At 38.6% G+C, this 15897-nt stretch overlaps 2 protein-coding genes across 2 annotated transcripts in view; one reads left to right on the top strand and one right to left on the bottom strand.

Annotated features, from left to right (window-relative positions):
* Nucleotides 1-395: 395 nt before the first annotated feature.
* On the top strand, nucleotides 396-8261 carry Gzma (granzyme A). Its single transcript, XM_015497304.2, has 5 exons — nucleotides 396-529; nucleotides 3449-3593; nucleotides 5379-5520; nucleotides 5919-6188; nucleotides 7909-8261. Exons 1-5 carry the CDS (start codon nucleotides 460-462, stop codon nucleotides 8068-8070), a joined length of 789 nt encoding a protein of 262 aa, XP_015352790.1. The 5' UTR covers nucleotides 396-459; the 3' UTR covers nucleotides 8071-8261.
* Nucleotides 8262-8584: 323 nt separating this feature from the next.
* Nucleotides 8585-15897, bottom strand: part of Cdc20b (cell division cycle 20B) — a 55108-nt gene continuing 47795 nt past the window's right edge. The window contains exons 9-12 of the mRNA XM_015497303.2: nucleotides 15548-15773; nucleotides 13258-13383; nucleotides 12652-12769; nucleotides 8585-9186 (exon numbers count right to left, since the gene is read on the bottom strand). Coding sequence (XP_015352789.1) covers nucleotides 9068-9186; nucleotides 12652-12769; nucleotides 13258-13383; nucleotides 15548-15773 — 589 coding nt within the window. The 3' untranslated portion in view covers nucleotides 8585-9067. The remainder of the gene's footprint in view (nucleotides 9187-12651; nucleotides 12770-13257; nucleotides 13384-15547; nucleotides 15774-15897) is intronic.

Here is a 15897-nt window from a genome sequence, read left to right as displayed (position 1 = left end):
CTCCTCTTGCACTTGACCTACTAATTCTTATATAACCCAAGGAGATAGCTAGGAAAAAATTGATTAGTGATCAATTTAAGGATTTTTTTAAAAGCTCTAATTTTTAAGTCTTAAAAAACTTTCATTCATGGATACTAAAATTAATATTGCTGATGATGAAAAAGGCTTTAAAATCTTAGCTGAGACATTTTGAAGTCCCTTCTGCTGTACTGTGTTCTGATGGGAATGTGGCTCCCTGACGCCCTGCTCTGTGGGGTAGGATGCTCTCCCTTGGCAGCATGCCCACTGGCCACCTTCACTGGCTGCTCTCACTTGAGTTTCATTTTCTAATGTAAACTTTGAAATTTCAAAGAAAGAGAGAGAAGGAAACCACATCCTTTGAACTCTGTTAAATAAGACAGAGGTAGTCAAGAGCTGAAAACAGATTTTCATGTTGATTGATGTGGGACACCAGCCACAATGAGGAACTCCTGTACATTTCTCGCATCTTCTCTCTCAATTGTCATTTTTCTCCTGCTAATTTCTGAAGGTAAGACTGATTCTTATCATTTCCATCACAACCATTAAGCTAAATGGAGCAGAGAATCTTTGATAATATTACCTAAAATATTATACTGAGAAAAAATTTTTCTCTAAGTCTTAAAATGTTTAGCATTCTTGTGTGTATGTGTGTGTGTGTATTTAGCATCCTTATGTGTATGTGTGTGTGTTCTAAATATTTCTTTATTTTGAAGAAAAATATTCTTTTCTCTTCATAATTTCTTTTTAAAAAAAAAAAAAAAAAGACAGACTCACTAATATTTATTGCTGCCAATCTATAGTTTGGAAATTGCCAAAACTGATAATGTAAAAATGAGCAGACAACCAAACAAAATAATCTTGAGTTAGGAAAACAAATTGTACCTTTTGGGAAAAGAATAGTAGTACCTTAGTCAGTTCAGCCTTTCTTGCTGCAGAAAATGCATAGATTAGTCTTAAAGACGATTAAGACAAAGCTGCCCGAGACACGGAGATAAATCAGGGCTGCTTAGAATTCAGGAGTTATTTCTCTAGGCTAGATAGTCTCCACGGGCATAGATCAGGATGTTGGGAAAGTCCTTACATAAGCTCAGGAGAGCTGGAGTGTTTTCTATTCAGTTACCTCTTTGGTGTGCTAAATGGTAACCAATATCCCTGATTTTGTGTGAGTTCCACACACAACATGGGTTGTGATGCTGTAAAATGTATAGTGTTGTCACTGGAAGGCTATTAACTCCTGAGTAGTTCTAGATTTTCCTTGAGGAACCTACCAGGAAATGAGAACTACCTGGGGCCATTCATAAATATGGAGGCAGCCAGCGTTGCCCCAAAATCCATCAGCTTTGGTAGAAATGGAGAGTAGGGGCTTATGTAACAACCTGAATGCCAGGAATTCTCAGAAAGTTCCCTGGTTTATCTTGCACCTAAAAATGAAAAAAAATCAAAAATAACAATGTTGCAGAACATTTGGGACCACACAGTAAGCATTAAAAGCGTGGTATGTTATGACCACACTCGGGAGTGTTAAGCATGAAACAGTGAAAATAGGACCTCTTTTTTTTTAACCCAACTATCTCTTTTGTTCAAAGGAAATAACAAAAGCAACTTTCTCTGCTCCACTCTGTTTCCTGTGTTTGAGAGCATAGTATTGTGCCATAGAGGGAACAGACACAGCAGAGCAGGGCATAATGCTCTGAACCAAGTGGTCTCAACCTCCTACACATAGAACAATCTGGAGAACATTTTTAAAATACTGACTTCACACTTGCCTCATAAATTCTAATTTAATTTAATTCTGAGGGGACAGAGATTTCAGTATTTCCCACTTACTTTAACCCCAACCCAGAAGAAGAAATACAATTGATAGAAAATATATGAAAAAAATGTCCGACATCTCTAGCAATTAGGAAAATGCAAATCAAAACTACATTGAGTAGTGAGTTTCATCTCACTCCACTCAGAAAGGCAATTATTATAAATACAAGCAACAATAAATGCTGGCAAGAATGTGGGGGTGGGGAGATAGACTCATACATTGCTAGTGGGACTGCAAATAGGAAAGATAATAGTATGAATTGGACATTATGACCCTATGTGCATATATGATTACACAACTGTTGTGAACCTACCTCATATATAACCAGAAGAACAAGAAGTTATACTCCATTTATATATGATGTGTCAAAATGCATTCTACTATAATATATAACTAATTAGATATGTGTTTCTGAGGCCAGTATATGTATTCAACCAAACAATCACAGAATTCTTCAAAGGAGAGTATTTATTGAGTTTGTGATTTTTGCAGTCCTGAAAATCCACAAGTCCAAAAGTGCACCTCTGAAATCTATCTACATCTGACTCACCCTAGGGGAAAAAAGGGAATGTGACTGAAGTTCTTTTAAAGTGTCCTAACCTTCTTATTTCTAAAGCCTAGAATTTTGCCTTCCTATTTCCCTTGTGGAAAATAGAGCCCTTGTGGTCATTCCTTTCCCCTTACCTCCACCCTCATCAAACCTTATGAAAAGCTTCTATGTTAACTTTCTATTGTTAACTTTCTGTGAATTTGGCAGTGAATTAAATTTAATTATGGAATAAGAGGCATTGTGACCTATTCAGGAAATATGAGTCTTAGCCAAAAGTCAAGAGAAATATTTTAGATTTCAAGAATATCTGGTATAGAAAGTGGAGAGCCAAGAGTATTCACATACTCATAGACACAGGTCCTCTTGACTAACGTGTATGATATGCCTGTGTTTAGGTCTCATTTTTCTCTAAAAATCGGTCTATACTCCTAACCTACCATCATGGAAATTTTACTAAGACAGAATTCTCTAGTCGTGGCATCTCTCTCCCTTTCCCCCTGTATCACTGGAAAGATCTTAGATTAAACCATGTGTGTTGGCTTTGAGATTGAAGAGAATCCTTCAGTGTAATAGATGATGTTCTCAACCCATGAATGAGCACAATGCAATTCAATAGCCTCACAGTGACCAAAGATCATAGCTAAAAGGTGGTGATATCAAGTTGTGTGCTGTGTTTCTGAAAGGGCCTGGGTTGAAAAGGTAAGTCCTCATGCTTCCAAAAGCCCCCTCTGCTTCCCCAAACTAATACTCAGCCCACAAGTCAGCACCACCACTAGCATGTTCCAAAGCAGCTGCTGGAATAGACCAAAACTCAGCTCTCTGCCTTCTACAGGGCCTGAGGTTAGAGGTTGGTGATAGATTTCCAACCTGTTGTCCCTGGAACACCAACGGCATGGCTTCTGTGGCCACAACAGCAGGGAGCTTTCAGACAGTTCAACAGGACAAGATTTACAGTCAGATGTCTACAGGTCTACGTGGAAAAAAACAAGGGGCAAACGAACACAGCTTTATGAAGAGCTCTCTGTGATGGGCATGGATCTGATTCACCTTTTTCTTTTGAGCAGATGGCTGTGTAAGAATTATTGGAGGAAATGAAGTAACTCCTCATTCGAGACCCTACATGGTCTTACTTAAACTTGACAAAAGCAACATCTGTGCTGGCTCTTTGATTGCAACAAACTGGGTGTTGACTGCAGCCCACTGTATCCTGTAAGTGCTTAGTTTTTAAAAACACTTTTGTGAAGATATTCTAATTTGGAGAAATAATAAAAAATCTCTACTAAGCCCCGGGAGATTCACATTTATTTTCAGATCACTTAAGTCTTTGGGTGTTTGCTTTAACCGAAAAGGAAATTAAGCCCAGACTTTCCACAAAGAATCAAGCCAATGTACAAACAGTATCCACAAACTCTTTCTGAAGGTATCTGCTACAGCTACTGGGTAGAGGTACTGCAAAACATTACCACAGCAGGGAAGGGTTAAAGTTCCACTGCCTAGCGGGCTGGTAGAGCCATCAGATAAAGAAAATCTGTTTCCAATGCCTTCCTGTGTCCCTCAATGGACCCCTCTCTTTCCTTCAGCCATCCTTTAGCCCTTGTCAGCTATTACCTTGAAACTCTTCCCAGGCCTACTCTTTTCTCCACTCTCTAAACCAAGCCTCTAAACCTGGGCTGTCTAATATGAGAGCCACATGGGATTATACAAACTTAAATCAATTAAAGCTGAATAAAATTGCAAATTTTCTTCCTCAGTCCCACCCTAGCCACATTTGAAGTCCTTAGGTACCACATGTGGCTATTAGCTACCATACAGGACCATGCAGATTCAGACAGCTCCCTATGCTCTAATGAAAAGCACATTTCTAATGTCTTGAGTGAGACCAATCCCAGCTGATGTGATGGTAAAAGGACAGTATGAATATCAGTTGGCATAATTTATAACAGACTGTGAATGGTAATAGCACTAAGCATTAATTGTTAAGAGAGTATTTTGATTTTGTTAACCAGAATGAAACTTGGGCCCCTCATTCAGATCACCATCCCTGCAATACACACCTCCTCAACACCATGCAAACAGGGGCCTTCCTGGAGCCATCTGTTGCTAGAAGTTGTTCTATTTAAGACGAGTTCATTGTTCTTTTATGAAGATCTCTTCTGTGCCTTAACCTACAACTATATCTAGTGCCTTTTGCTTCTGTCACTGGATTACTGAAAATTTTCTTTTCCTATACTATGCAGCCTAATTCTCTATCACAGCTAAACAGGGTGAGGGGAGAGGGCAAACTAGAACACAGTTTTACTTTCCTGTCATGGAATTCTCGTTTGTTTTTCAATGAACCTAGTTTAGCTTTTTATAAATAAGCTGGTAGATGATGATGACTGTCATGGTTTGAATATGGTTTGTCCCTGAAAGGTTCATGTGCTGGAAATGTGGTCCCCAGTGTAACCATATTGAGAGGTAGTGGAACTTTTAAGAGGTACTTGGATCATAGTGTTTCTACCCTCATGAAGAGATTAATGCAGCCTTGAAAGTGGACTAATTACCACGAGAGCAGCTATTATAAAGCAAGTTCAGCTTCCTCAACTCGCTTTCTGCTTCCTCCATTCTGTACCTACACTTCCACACACCTTCTCATCTACACATGCCTGCTTCCCACTTTTCTGCCATGAGTTGACATGGCATGAGGCCCTCATCAGAAGCTAAACAGATGCCATGCTCTTAGACTCCAAAACTGTGAGTAAAAGAAAACCTCTTTTCTTTATAAGTCACTCAGCCTTGGGTGTTTTGTTACAGCAACATAAAACTAAGACAATGATGACAATGGATTCATAAGCATCTTACTTTCTACCCTTTAAAGCACACATTTTATTTTGAGCCATGAAGTATTTCTACAGAAGTATATTTACAAACAATACAATGAAATTGATCAACACATAATATGCTCTGGTTCTGATTAAAGAATAAACCCAGTAAATAGTGTTGTTTCTATTCCAGGAGCAAAAGATCTCAGGTCATTCTTGGGGCTCACTCAATTACCAAGCATGAGACAGAAAAACAGATAATGTCTGTCAAGAAAGAGTTTCCCTACCCATGCTATGATAAATACACACATGAAGGTGATCTTAAACTTCTACAGGTATGTGCCTTTGATCATGTTCTTTTGTTTTAGAACCCTCTTCAATATGGCCACCTTCATAGAAGCCTTTCCTCAGTGCCTCTACTGTATAATATCATGCAAGGGGGTCACAGTGGGTTAGGCTAGAATTTCAGTTAAAAAAGTCAATGTTTGTCAGGCACAGTGGCACACACTGTAATTCTAGCAGCTGAGGAGGCTGAGGCAGAAGTATTGCAAGTTCAAGGCCATCCTCAGAAATTATGTGAGGTGCTAAGCAACTTAGCAAGATCCTGTTTCAAAATAAAAAGGGCTGGGTATTAGCCTCAGTGGTTAAGCATTCCTGGGCTCAATCCTTGGTACAAAAAAAAAAGTCAATGTTTATCTATTTCTATTAACTCATTATGCTTGTCATCCAACAGCTGAAGAAACGTGCAAAAATTAATAAAAATGTGGCTATCCTTCAACTACCTGAAAGGGGGGACGATGTGAAACCAGGAACTGTGTGTCGAGTTGCAGGGTGGGGCATGGTTCACAATAAGTCACCTCCATCAGATACTTTGAGAGAAGTCAATATTACCATCATAGACAGAAAAATCTGCAATGATAAAGATCACTATGATTTTAAACCTGTGATTGGACTGAACATGGTTTGTGCTGGAAGCCCCCGTGGTGGAAAAGATTCATGCAATGTAAGTAAAATAAGATCTCACACATTAGCTATGGAGTAAGGCATGCAGATACAATGTAATGGCCTGCTTTGTCTTGTCACAACTTCTACAGGGTTTTAGTGATTTTTCAAAGAATTTGATAAAACCCCAGTGAAATATATTAATGTTCTCAGCTTAAATGAGCAATTGAAAATAAGAAGTTCTCTGCTAGTGCATGGTTGACCTACTACATCATCCTGGTTTTGTATCAAAAACCACTAACAAGCAATGCTTTTTTCTCATTTTTCATATTACCTCAAATAGATCTAAACTTGAAGATATATACAACACTGAGGAGAGCTTAAATCGGGACTCCTCAAAGGCCTTGGGTCTCCTCTCCATCCTCAGTACCACCCCAAAAGTTCCTCTGTCATTTAACCTGAGCGATCTTGAAACCCTGTCATTCCCAAGCCTGTCTGAGGACCTTAGGCTAAACCTCAGAGCTTCCTAGAACTGAGTAAATTCCCAGCAAACAACTTCCAAGTCTGAGCCACACCACAGAAAATGTAAGCTTCTATCCCAAGGTCCCCTGAGAAAAAAAGGGACAGACTCTGTTTAAAGACAGGAACAGAAAAAATACTTTCCAGATTTTTAAGCTTAGGTACTGGTTTGTCATTTCCCACCTTTCACCAAGACCCTAGGAACTCTCAGAAGTGTGTGCAATGCATGTCTGGAGAATTACCAGACACTGAGAGAGCCAGAGGTCTCCGTCTCCCAGGTACCATATCCTGCCTTCAGGACCAAGGCTAGCCAGATCCCAGGGAAAGATGGCATTTGTCTTTAGCACTCTTCTGTACTCTCTTCTTTAGCCTCCCTCCCACGTACTTCAACATACTCCACTTTGGGCACCCAGGAACCCAGAACTTCCTACTTTTGGATCTCATATACCACATCCTGAGGCTACAGCAGTCTCCCCAAATGCTAGTCCCCTCCTACCAGCCAATCCCTACCAATGGCACTTAGCAATCCCACCCTACTCTCTCAATACCCTGGGCTGCTCATTGATAAGTTAAGCATAAAAGACTAATTCTGCAAATTCCAGGTGCTATAACAGGCAGGGGAAATCAATCTATTTAGGGAGGAATCCAATTTCTCAGATGGTTCCTTATTTTATGCAGTCATAAACCCAAGCTTCCAAAAAAGGATTTTGGTTTTGTTTTTGTGTGAAGACAGTTGTCTGCTAGAGGAACCAGAAAACATGGCTTTTATTCTTTGCCTTATCGTATCATCTGCATTTGAAAACGTATCCCTTGAGTCACTAAGTTTTTAGGGGAGATGACAAACAGGAGGGGGCCTGGAAGCTACTATTTGTGCTAGAAGCAGAGAATCAACCTCAAAATTTCCATTTTCATTGGTATATAAATAAACAAAGTTTATTTATATACAGTTTTAAAATATTAAAATAATTCAAAGCATTTTGATTTTTTAAGCATTAATTTTCAGTTAAGTCAAGGTTGTTCTTTTTTAATATTTATTTTTTTAGTTGTAACTGGACACAGTATCTTTAATTAATTTATTTTTATGTGGTGCTGAGGATCGAACCCAGGACCTCGCCCATGCTAGGTGAGCGGTCTACCATTAAGCTACAATCCCAGCCCAAGGTTGTTCTTACCTCTATAACAAATGTTGAAGAATTTCCTCCATTTCTCTAGTCGTGTTTCACAAACTGACCCCAGTCCCAACCCCTCTTGTCTTCCCCCAGGGAGATTCTGGAAGCCCTTTGCTATGCGAGGGCATTTTCAGAGGCACCACTGCCTTTGGCCTTCAAGGGAGATGTGGAGCCCCTCAAGGGCCTGGCATCTACACTCTCCTCTCAGAGAAACACCTCAACTGGATAATGAAGACTGTGAAGGGAGAAGTTTAGGTGATCGTAATTTATTTCACTTGCTGTCACTTCCTTAATCATATTGCAAATAAAATCAACTTGTATGACTGTTTCTCTCCTACAATGTTAATGGGTTTGAATGTGTTCCCAAATTTCATGTGTTGGAAAGCTCCAATGCAACTGGATTGGGAGCTGTGGTCTAATAAAAGGTGATGACAGCTTTGCCCTCACGAATGGATTACTGTCATTATTATGGGAGTCAGATGATGACCATGAGAGTGGGTTTGTCATAAAAGCAGCCCCCTTTTCTTTCTTGGTCTCTTGTGGGTGTCACTTTCACTTTCTGCCATAGGGTGACACCATGTAAAGACCCTTACCAGTTGCCAGTGCCATGCATTTGGACCTCCCAGCCTCCAATACCATGAGCTAAATGAACTCATATTATTTATAAGTTACCCAGTTTTGTGTATTTTGTTATAACAGACTAAAACATGGAGAAAAAGGAAATGCTACAGAAGAGCTATTTTAGAGGAAATAACATGCACACATAATATAACACACAGCATGTAGGAGGATTTTAATAAGAATTTTTCAAGTGAATGGGTTGAGTTTGAGCTAAAGATTGAACTCTTTCAAAAAGGAAATATCTGAAGCAGTAAGAAATATGAATTTGGAACTTAAGGGAAAAGTCGGATGGGAAAGAACCAAGGTTTGCTGTATATATTATTCTGACTTCAGCAGTGAAAATAGATCTTTAAAAAGGAAGAGATAAAGAGAAGGCAGAGAAGGAGGAAGTCTGGGAGGAGGGAAGAGAAGGAAGGAGGGAGAGGGAAGCAGAGAGAAGCAGAGAAGCAGAGAGATGATCTCTAGGAGATGCAAAGAAAGAAGCAGGGCTAATAAAGTAGCCTGAGAGAGAAGGTCAGAGGAGCAGGCGTTCACACTGGAAAGAGCCCTTCATCATGTTGGATACTCATAACAATCACGTGGAGAACAAAAACCAGTATCACTACTCTCACTTAAAAGGAAGAAATTGCATCTAGGAAGGGTTGGGTGACTGGCAGCACTTCCACACGGTGGCCATCCCATCAGCTGCAGCAGAAAACACCTGGGTCTGGTCTGGACTCAAGGCCAGGTGCAGCACTCTGCCTCTGTGACCTGGGAGAACAAGAACAGTTCATATTCTCATATTCTATGTGTCCAGGGATGTTGTTAAAGACTGTAGGCAACCTCATGTGGGGCCATACATTCCATCCAGGGGTAAAAGGCCTCCCTCCCCATTCCACCACTCAGAGCTGGCTCCTGTAAAAGCATGCTGGGAAACACCAGCCAGATCTGACTCAGAAGCATCTCCAAGTGTCTGAGGTTTTGACAAGCATTTCTCCTCTAGGTGCTCCTCCCCCATATCAATATCCTGGGGCTACCATAGCAAATGACCACAAACTGTATGGCTGAGAACAAGGGAAGATGATCCTCTCAGTCTGGAGATGGGAAGTCTAACATGTAGGGGTCAGCAGGCTGCACTCCCTCAGGGGACTGGGGTATGGCTTCTGTGCCTTGGCACTCCTGGTGTCTGGCAGCTGTTGGCAATCCTTGTTTTGTGGCCACATCACTCTAATCTCTGTCTCTGAGTTCACATAGTTCCTCTTCTGTGTGTTTGTCCTCTGATTCTCTTATAAGAACACTCTTCATTGGACTTAGGGTTCACCTGGATAATCCAGGTTGAACTCACAGTAATTACATCAATCTACTTACTGTATAGTTGGGAAATGCCATCTGTATCTCAGACAAAGAACCACTTTTAGCGATTACCTCCCAAGTTCCAAGAATACTGTCACTAGAAGCCTTGAAATGTTGTTTTTGTTTTGTTTTTTTTCATGTTGTTGTGGTCATAAACGAGACCACATATTGGCACATTTGCTATGGACTTCAGAAACCAAATCAAAGACCAGTTCTCACACGGAAGCTAGAAACTGACTACTCCTGTTTGAAAGCTTAGGAGTTACAATTATTTTGGAGGTAGGAATAATTATAAGTTATCTTTCTCCTGTAGTCAGATGGGTGAGGCCTCTTTAACTAAAATTACCCCCTACAGAATCATGACTGTGGTTAACACTGTGAGGCTTAGTAAAGATATGACTATAATCTAGAATAGCTTTTTTTCCTCTTTGACCATTACTCACAGTCAAAATTACATTATATGCAGCAATCCTATATCTAGATAGGTAAATTTAGTGCATATCTCTAACAAATATTTCACAAACCAACACCTATTTTTCTATTTTTTCCATTCAATTTATACTATCATATTCTATTTTGTAGTATTCTGTTTCATTTTTTAATTTTGATCTTAACTTATTACATTGATAGTCTAATGATTCACAACCCCAGGTTTAGAAGTCCCTAATCCAGGTCTTAGTCAAGGTCTCAAGAAGAAAACACGTAGAAAGTAAACACCAGAGCAGTTCCATGCCAAAGGGCTATGATCCATAGAGTGGTTCATAGAACAAGTACCTCAGGATGCACCCCAGATTTATTTGGAAAAAATACCAGAACCTCCTCTGAAAGAATAACACTACATATAATGTATCCAAGCCTTTGAGATATCCTTAAGAAAGAACTGTTCTCATTTAACCCAGAACTCCAAAGTCATCTGACCACATGATGTGTGCTTGTGTAACAATCATTCTGCTAAACACTTTTGGGAAATATTCCATATAAAAAGAACGACTAGGTTAGAAATGAAAACCAGGATCTCAGAGCTCAAAAATATCCACATCTTCAACCACCAACATTTTAAGAAAATAAAAGGTTAAACAAACTATTTGAAGTTTTTTCTGATAATAGTAAAAGAAATCCCAAAGAATTAAAACTAAAGTACTTAACAGCTTGTTAAGGCCAATAAAGAGGAAAAAAAAAATGTACCTGTATGAAGTCTTTATTCCAAGAATAGGGAAATTGATTCAAGTATCTATCCCATACCTCCACCTAGCTAAGGCCCTACCAGCTATTGGAATTGTAAAGAACCTGGTTTTAAGGCCTGATTGGAAATATTTCTCTGAAAAATCCCAGGAAGTTCTGTATCTAATGATTTAAAATAAGGAAGGGATCAATTCATTCACCTCCTACATTTGTACCTTGTCACCAAAGTGGCTCTGTCAAAAGTTGCCTTTCTTGTTTATCAGACCACACAGTGTGAGAGTTGAAGAAAAGTTCATTCTGAGGTTAACCAGGGGTCTGCAGGGCTGGCCAGCAGAGGCAGGAAGTCTATCTGATAAGAACATTTTGTTATTGTCAAATAACATTCTCACAATCTCCAAAGAGAGGTGTGGTATTAGCACTATCTAATTTTGCATATATTTGTTTTCTGTATGTCTCCTTTCACAAAGTATAGCCTCCATGAGAGTAAAAACATCGTCTCTCTCCTTTACCTGCATATCATCTGCATCCCACAATGTTCTGGGAATATAGTAGAATTGACCAGAAGACAAGGTCAAGTGGAGAAAGGAAAAAATGAGATATACTATCAGAGATCTAGAGGAGCCAGTGCTCTGTCCCTTCTTCAGCCACCACTTTTGTCTTCCTGTCTCTCAGGGCTGGGTAGAAGCAGACACCTACTTGCCCCAGGCCCCCACTAACATTCAAGTATCAAGACCCTGAGGACAGGACCTGGTTCTTTCCTCTCTCATGATAAGTCTCAAAAAAGACCCAATATGGCAGTCATCAAGGATATAAATAATAATAAATGGGCTGGGGTTGTGGCTCACCAGTAGAGTACTCACGTCTCACATATGAGACCCTGGGTTCAATCCTCAGCACCACATACAAAAATAAACAAGTGAAATAAAAGTGTTGTGTCCAGCTACAACTAAAAAATAAATATTAAAAATAATAATAAATACTGGGGAAGATGTGGGGAAAAAGAAACACTTTTACACTGTTGGTGGTATTGTAAATTAGTACAACCATTATGGAAATCAGCATGGAAGTTCCTCTAAAGATTAGGAATGGAACTGCCATTCGACCTAGCTATACAACTCCTTGGTATTTATCCTAAAGAATTAAAGTCATCATACTACAGAAGGGGGAAAAAAAGACACAATAAAAGTTTGTAGAACTAAATTGAGAAATAATAAAGGTCTGGAGCTGGGGGTTTGGCTCAGACATAGAACACATGCTTAGTACACACATGGGTTCAAATCCCAGTGCCAAAATTTAAAAAAAAAAAAATAGCAGTCTGCCTTGAAAGGACAGATATTCACAGAGGAAGCCTCATGAGTTTTAGTGGCTTCCCTGCATATATCAATTTCTCGCCCTTTCAGATTTCCTTGATTCTACACTGCTAAGTTTTCTTCAAAATAAGATGTCATGGTGCTAAATGTATAATCCATACAAAAATACAAAGAGAAGACTTGACAATTTTAAATGATGAACAATTACAATCAAGTTCAGAAACACTAATCTATACACTCTCTAAGGTGGGGTAGATGTAGGACTTTTTCCTCTTTTGAAATATCTACATTGACAAGTCAGAAGGAGAAAAATTCTTCATTCAGGTTTTTTCTACCAATGATAACCCACTTTTTTATAGGTACACAGCATTTTACTTACCCATTCACTTACCAAAAAATCCACCTGACCTGCACAGAGTGGGACAGGTCCACAGAGTCACATCATTCTTAGGAGTACCTTGGCCTGTTGCAATCTCCTTTGTCTTAGGTAGCCAGATTAAAGAACAAATCTGCAATGATGACCATAAAATTTTAGCAATTTCTGATTCATTTTCAATGTACTTAAGTGGATTTTAGACAGTGTGCTCTTTCTACCACCCATCCCCCATTCGCAGCTGGTGTTAGGAAATTATATTAGTTTTAAGAAAGTTTATCACATAGCAACAAAAGACCAAGGATATTAAGTAGGTTTAAAAACAATAAACTGATGAGTTTACAGGAACCAGGATCACTGGCCAGGAAGAGCCAGACTGCTGTCAAGTTCTACAATCAAAGCAGTGGTGAGAAAGAAGGGAAATGGGGTGGTGGGGGATAAATTAAACTAACTTTGGACTTACAGATTAGGAGGTTTTACAAAAAAGAAACTCTTGAAGACTGAAATTCCCTATGGACTCAGTAGGTAAGGAGAAGTGTATTTGGGTTCTATGCTTTATCATAAATTATTTTCACCAGAAACTAGATAATTAGATTGAAATTGAACTCCAGAGGAGATTTTTACCTGTGAGTTTGTGCTTGGAGTCTGGATGCTCTTCCCAGTATTTATATCCAAGATATGCAGGCATCCATCTTTCATTCCTCCTCCAACAGCAAGGACCGCAGACTGCCAGGGACACCAATCCATAGCCTTTAAAGTTTTGAATAATAGCACAGATAGGTCAGGACTCAGGGGTCTGCAGCAATGGCCGCTCTTCTGGTCCTGCCACCCAAAGGTAGGAGCAACAGCACCTTCCAGAGTTTACTTCTCAGGAACTAGAAGCCACTTCTGGAAGGAAAGGCACCCATTACAACTCTTCTTCAAATTACACTAACAATTGTGGATATTTTATTATAGAAAGATTACAACGATAACATGTGGGGGAAAACTACATGCAACACATGCTATGGGGCAAAACTCTGCTACTGGAGTGGCTCATGTGTGCCCCAGAATATGGTTCTGAAATGCATCTTTTCCCTAGTTTGTCTACCTGTGTCCTTGGGTTCCAGGTAGTGGTCAGACAAAAAAGAGCTACAAGTGATTACTCACAACTCTAAAATCTCAAAATGCATTTCAAATCCTGACACATTTCAGAAAAGAAAATTTATTTTATAAATGGCTATAGTTAACTCTGAAAAATAGGATTTGGCATCTCACATTTGTATTGATTATTGATATGACTAGTAACAATAACTTTTAAAAATATTTAACAAACATTTTATTTATCTTTATCTATATACATTTATCAGTCATCCTAAAAACTAATCTCATTTTTGCATATCATCTTCTGTACATGAAAATATTTTATAAAGTAGAAAACTCTGGGTTTATGCTATTTTAATTTTCTCTTGTTTACTTGATAAACAGTTTTTTATATTTTAACATACTTTTTATAGTTATCATTTTAATAATCTCATTCTATATAATCATGTACACTAATTGATTTTGTTCTTCTAATGATGAAACCCACGTTGTTGTTTTTTTATTTTATTCTGGTTTGGTTTTATAGGGTTGTATTGATTTTTTTTTAAAGAGGAATGGAATTTTTTGTTGTTTTCATGTGTTTCATTTGTTGTTTGCTTTTATTTTTTTTTTTAATGTAAGATAGTAATTCTTCCTGGTTAAAGATTACTTGGATTTTAAATTACTAATAAAATCTTAGTAATTTAAATACTTGTCAATGTAGATATTTCAATATCTAATGAAATTATAATAATTATAAAACAGATAAGGGGAATTTATTTTACATTTCTCTTATTAACCATAATGAGCTACTTCCTATGCATTTGTATTCTTCTAGCACTTCCCCACATGAATTACTTATCCTTTTGTCCATCTAAATACCTGCACCTAAATGTTTTTCTTATAAATTTGATTATATTTTTCAAAAACATACACCTAAGTATACAATAGCTGTTCTCTTCACCAATCTGCATTTAACCAACTTATTAAATTTACAAAGTTCTCCATTACTTTAATAAAAGATATTTATTCCTACCCTTGATAAGCTTGTAGTTTATTCTCTAGAGTGCTCCATACCCCTTTTTCTGTGGATAAAATCGTAGATGTATCTAGTCCACTGTATTTTACCAAACCTGTTTATGACAGGGGAGCGTGGTATTATATTTGTGTGATTTAATTAAATCATATGTAAATATGTAAGTAAATCATCTACTTCATTGATAATTAAAGATAATTGTTATTTCTATGAAAACTAAGTAGAATATTTAACTTAGTTTTATATTTAGGAGCTCTTTTTAAAGCCTAGTACCAACTGAACATAAAAATGTGACCAAAGGCAGCCCAGAGTCCTCCCTGGCATTTTTCCACTGGAGTCACAGGAACGTTGACTTTCTTATCCAGAGCCCATCTGGGAGAACCTGAATCAGAAGCTGCAATAGCCATGTTGCCCACTCAACAGAGTCTGAAGAAAGACTGGAACTAAACAGAGAGAAGCAGATCCAAGAGCCAAAGAGGCAGGACTCAGGTAACAGTGCTCAAAATTATCTTAGATCCAACCAAGATTTGAAACAACTGCATGTACCCAGGACTCCACAGTTACATGAGAAAATAAATTTACTTTTCTGCTTATGCTTGAGCTTGACTTTGATTTCAGTCATCTATAGCCAAAAAGTCTGACTTATGGGAAATATAAATAGCCCTGTCTTTCAGGAGAGTGATGACAAAATCCAAAACAAATTCTGGAAGAAGAAAAAATTTTCAAACTATTGGCTTAATGGTTTTCTTCTTATATATGAAGGATACTCAGTGGTCTCCGAGAAATGGAAATCTGGAATGGTTTTGGATTTTTTACCTTGACTGCTGTAGATTGAGGCAGTACTTTCAGTGGTTGGCCCCGTGCACTGGCACCCGGATCATAGGGCCATATTGTCAGCAGCCCATCACTACAGCCGCTAGAAAGCAACCTGCCATCCAGTGACCATTTCAGAGCACAAACAGCTTGCTTGTGGCAAAGTGTTCCAACATGATGCTGGGCTATACGTACATCGTGATGATATACATGCCCCAGTCTCGACCCACTGCATGGGAGGTAAAGTAGCAGGTTTACATAACAGAAAAATCAAGACCTGTTTCTATATAAGCATTTGAAAACATGGAGGAAAGCACAGTTCAAGGTAAACTATTGAAAGACCCTTTAGAACT

The sequence above is a fragment of the Marmota marmota genome, unplaced genomic scaffold, assembly GCF_001458135.2.
Source record: "Marmota marmota marmota unplaced genomic scaffold, marMar, whole genome shotgun sequence".
NCBI classification, from domain to species: Eukaryota; Metazoa; Chordata; class Mammalia; order Rodentia; family Sciuridae; genus Marmota; species Marmota marmota.
Note: the sequence above shows the minus strand (reverse complement) of the source record. Positions and strands in the feature narration are given on the sequence as shown.

Bases quoted from the DNA above. Each gene is read 5' to 3' on its own strand.
- Gzma (XM_015497304.2), top strand. From the start codon at position 460: ATGAGGAACTCCTGTACATTTCTCGCATCTTCTCTCTCAATTGTCATT. The intron at 530-3,448 runs GTAAGACTGATT...TCTTTTGAGCAG, and splicing joins TCTCCTGCTAATTTCTGAAG to ATGGCTGTGTAAGAATTATT. The intron at 5,521-5,918 runs GTATGTGCCTTT...GTCATCCAACAG, and splicing joins GTGATCTTAAACTTCTACAG to CTGAAGAAACGTGCAAAAAT.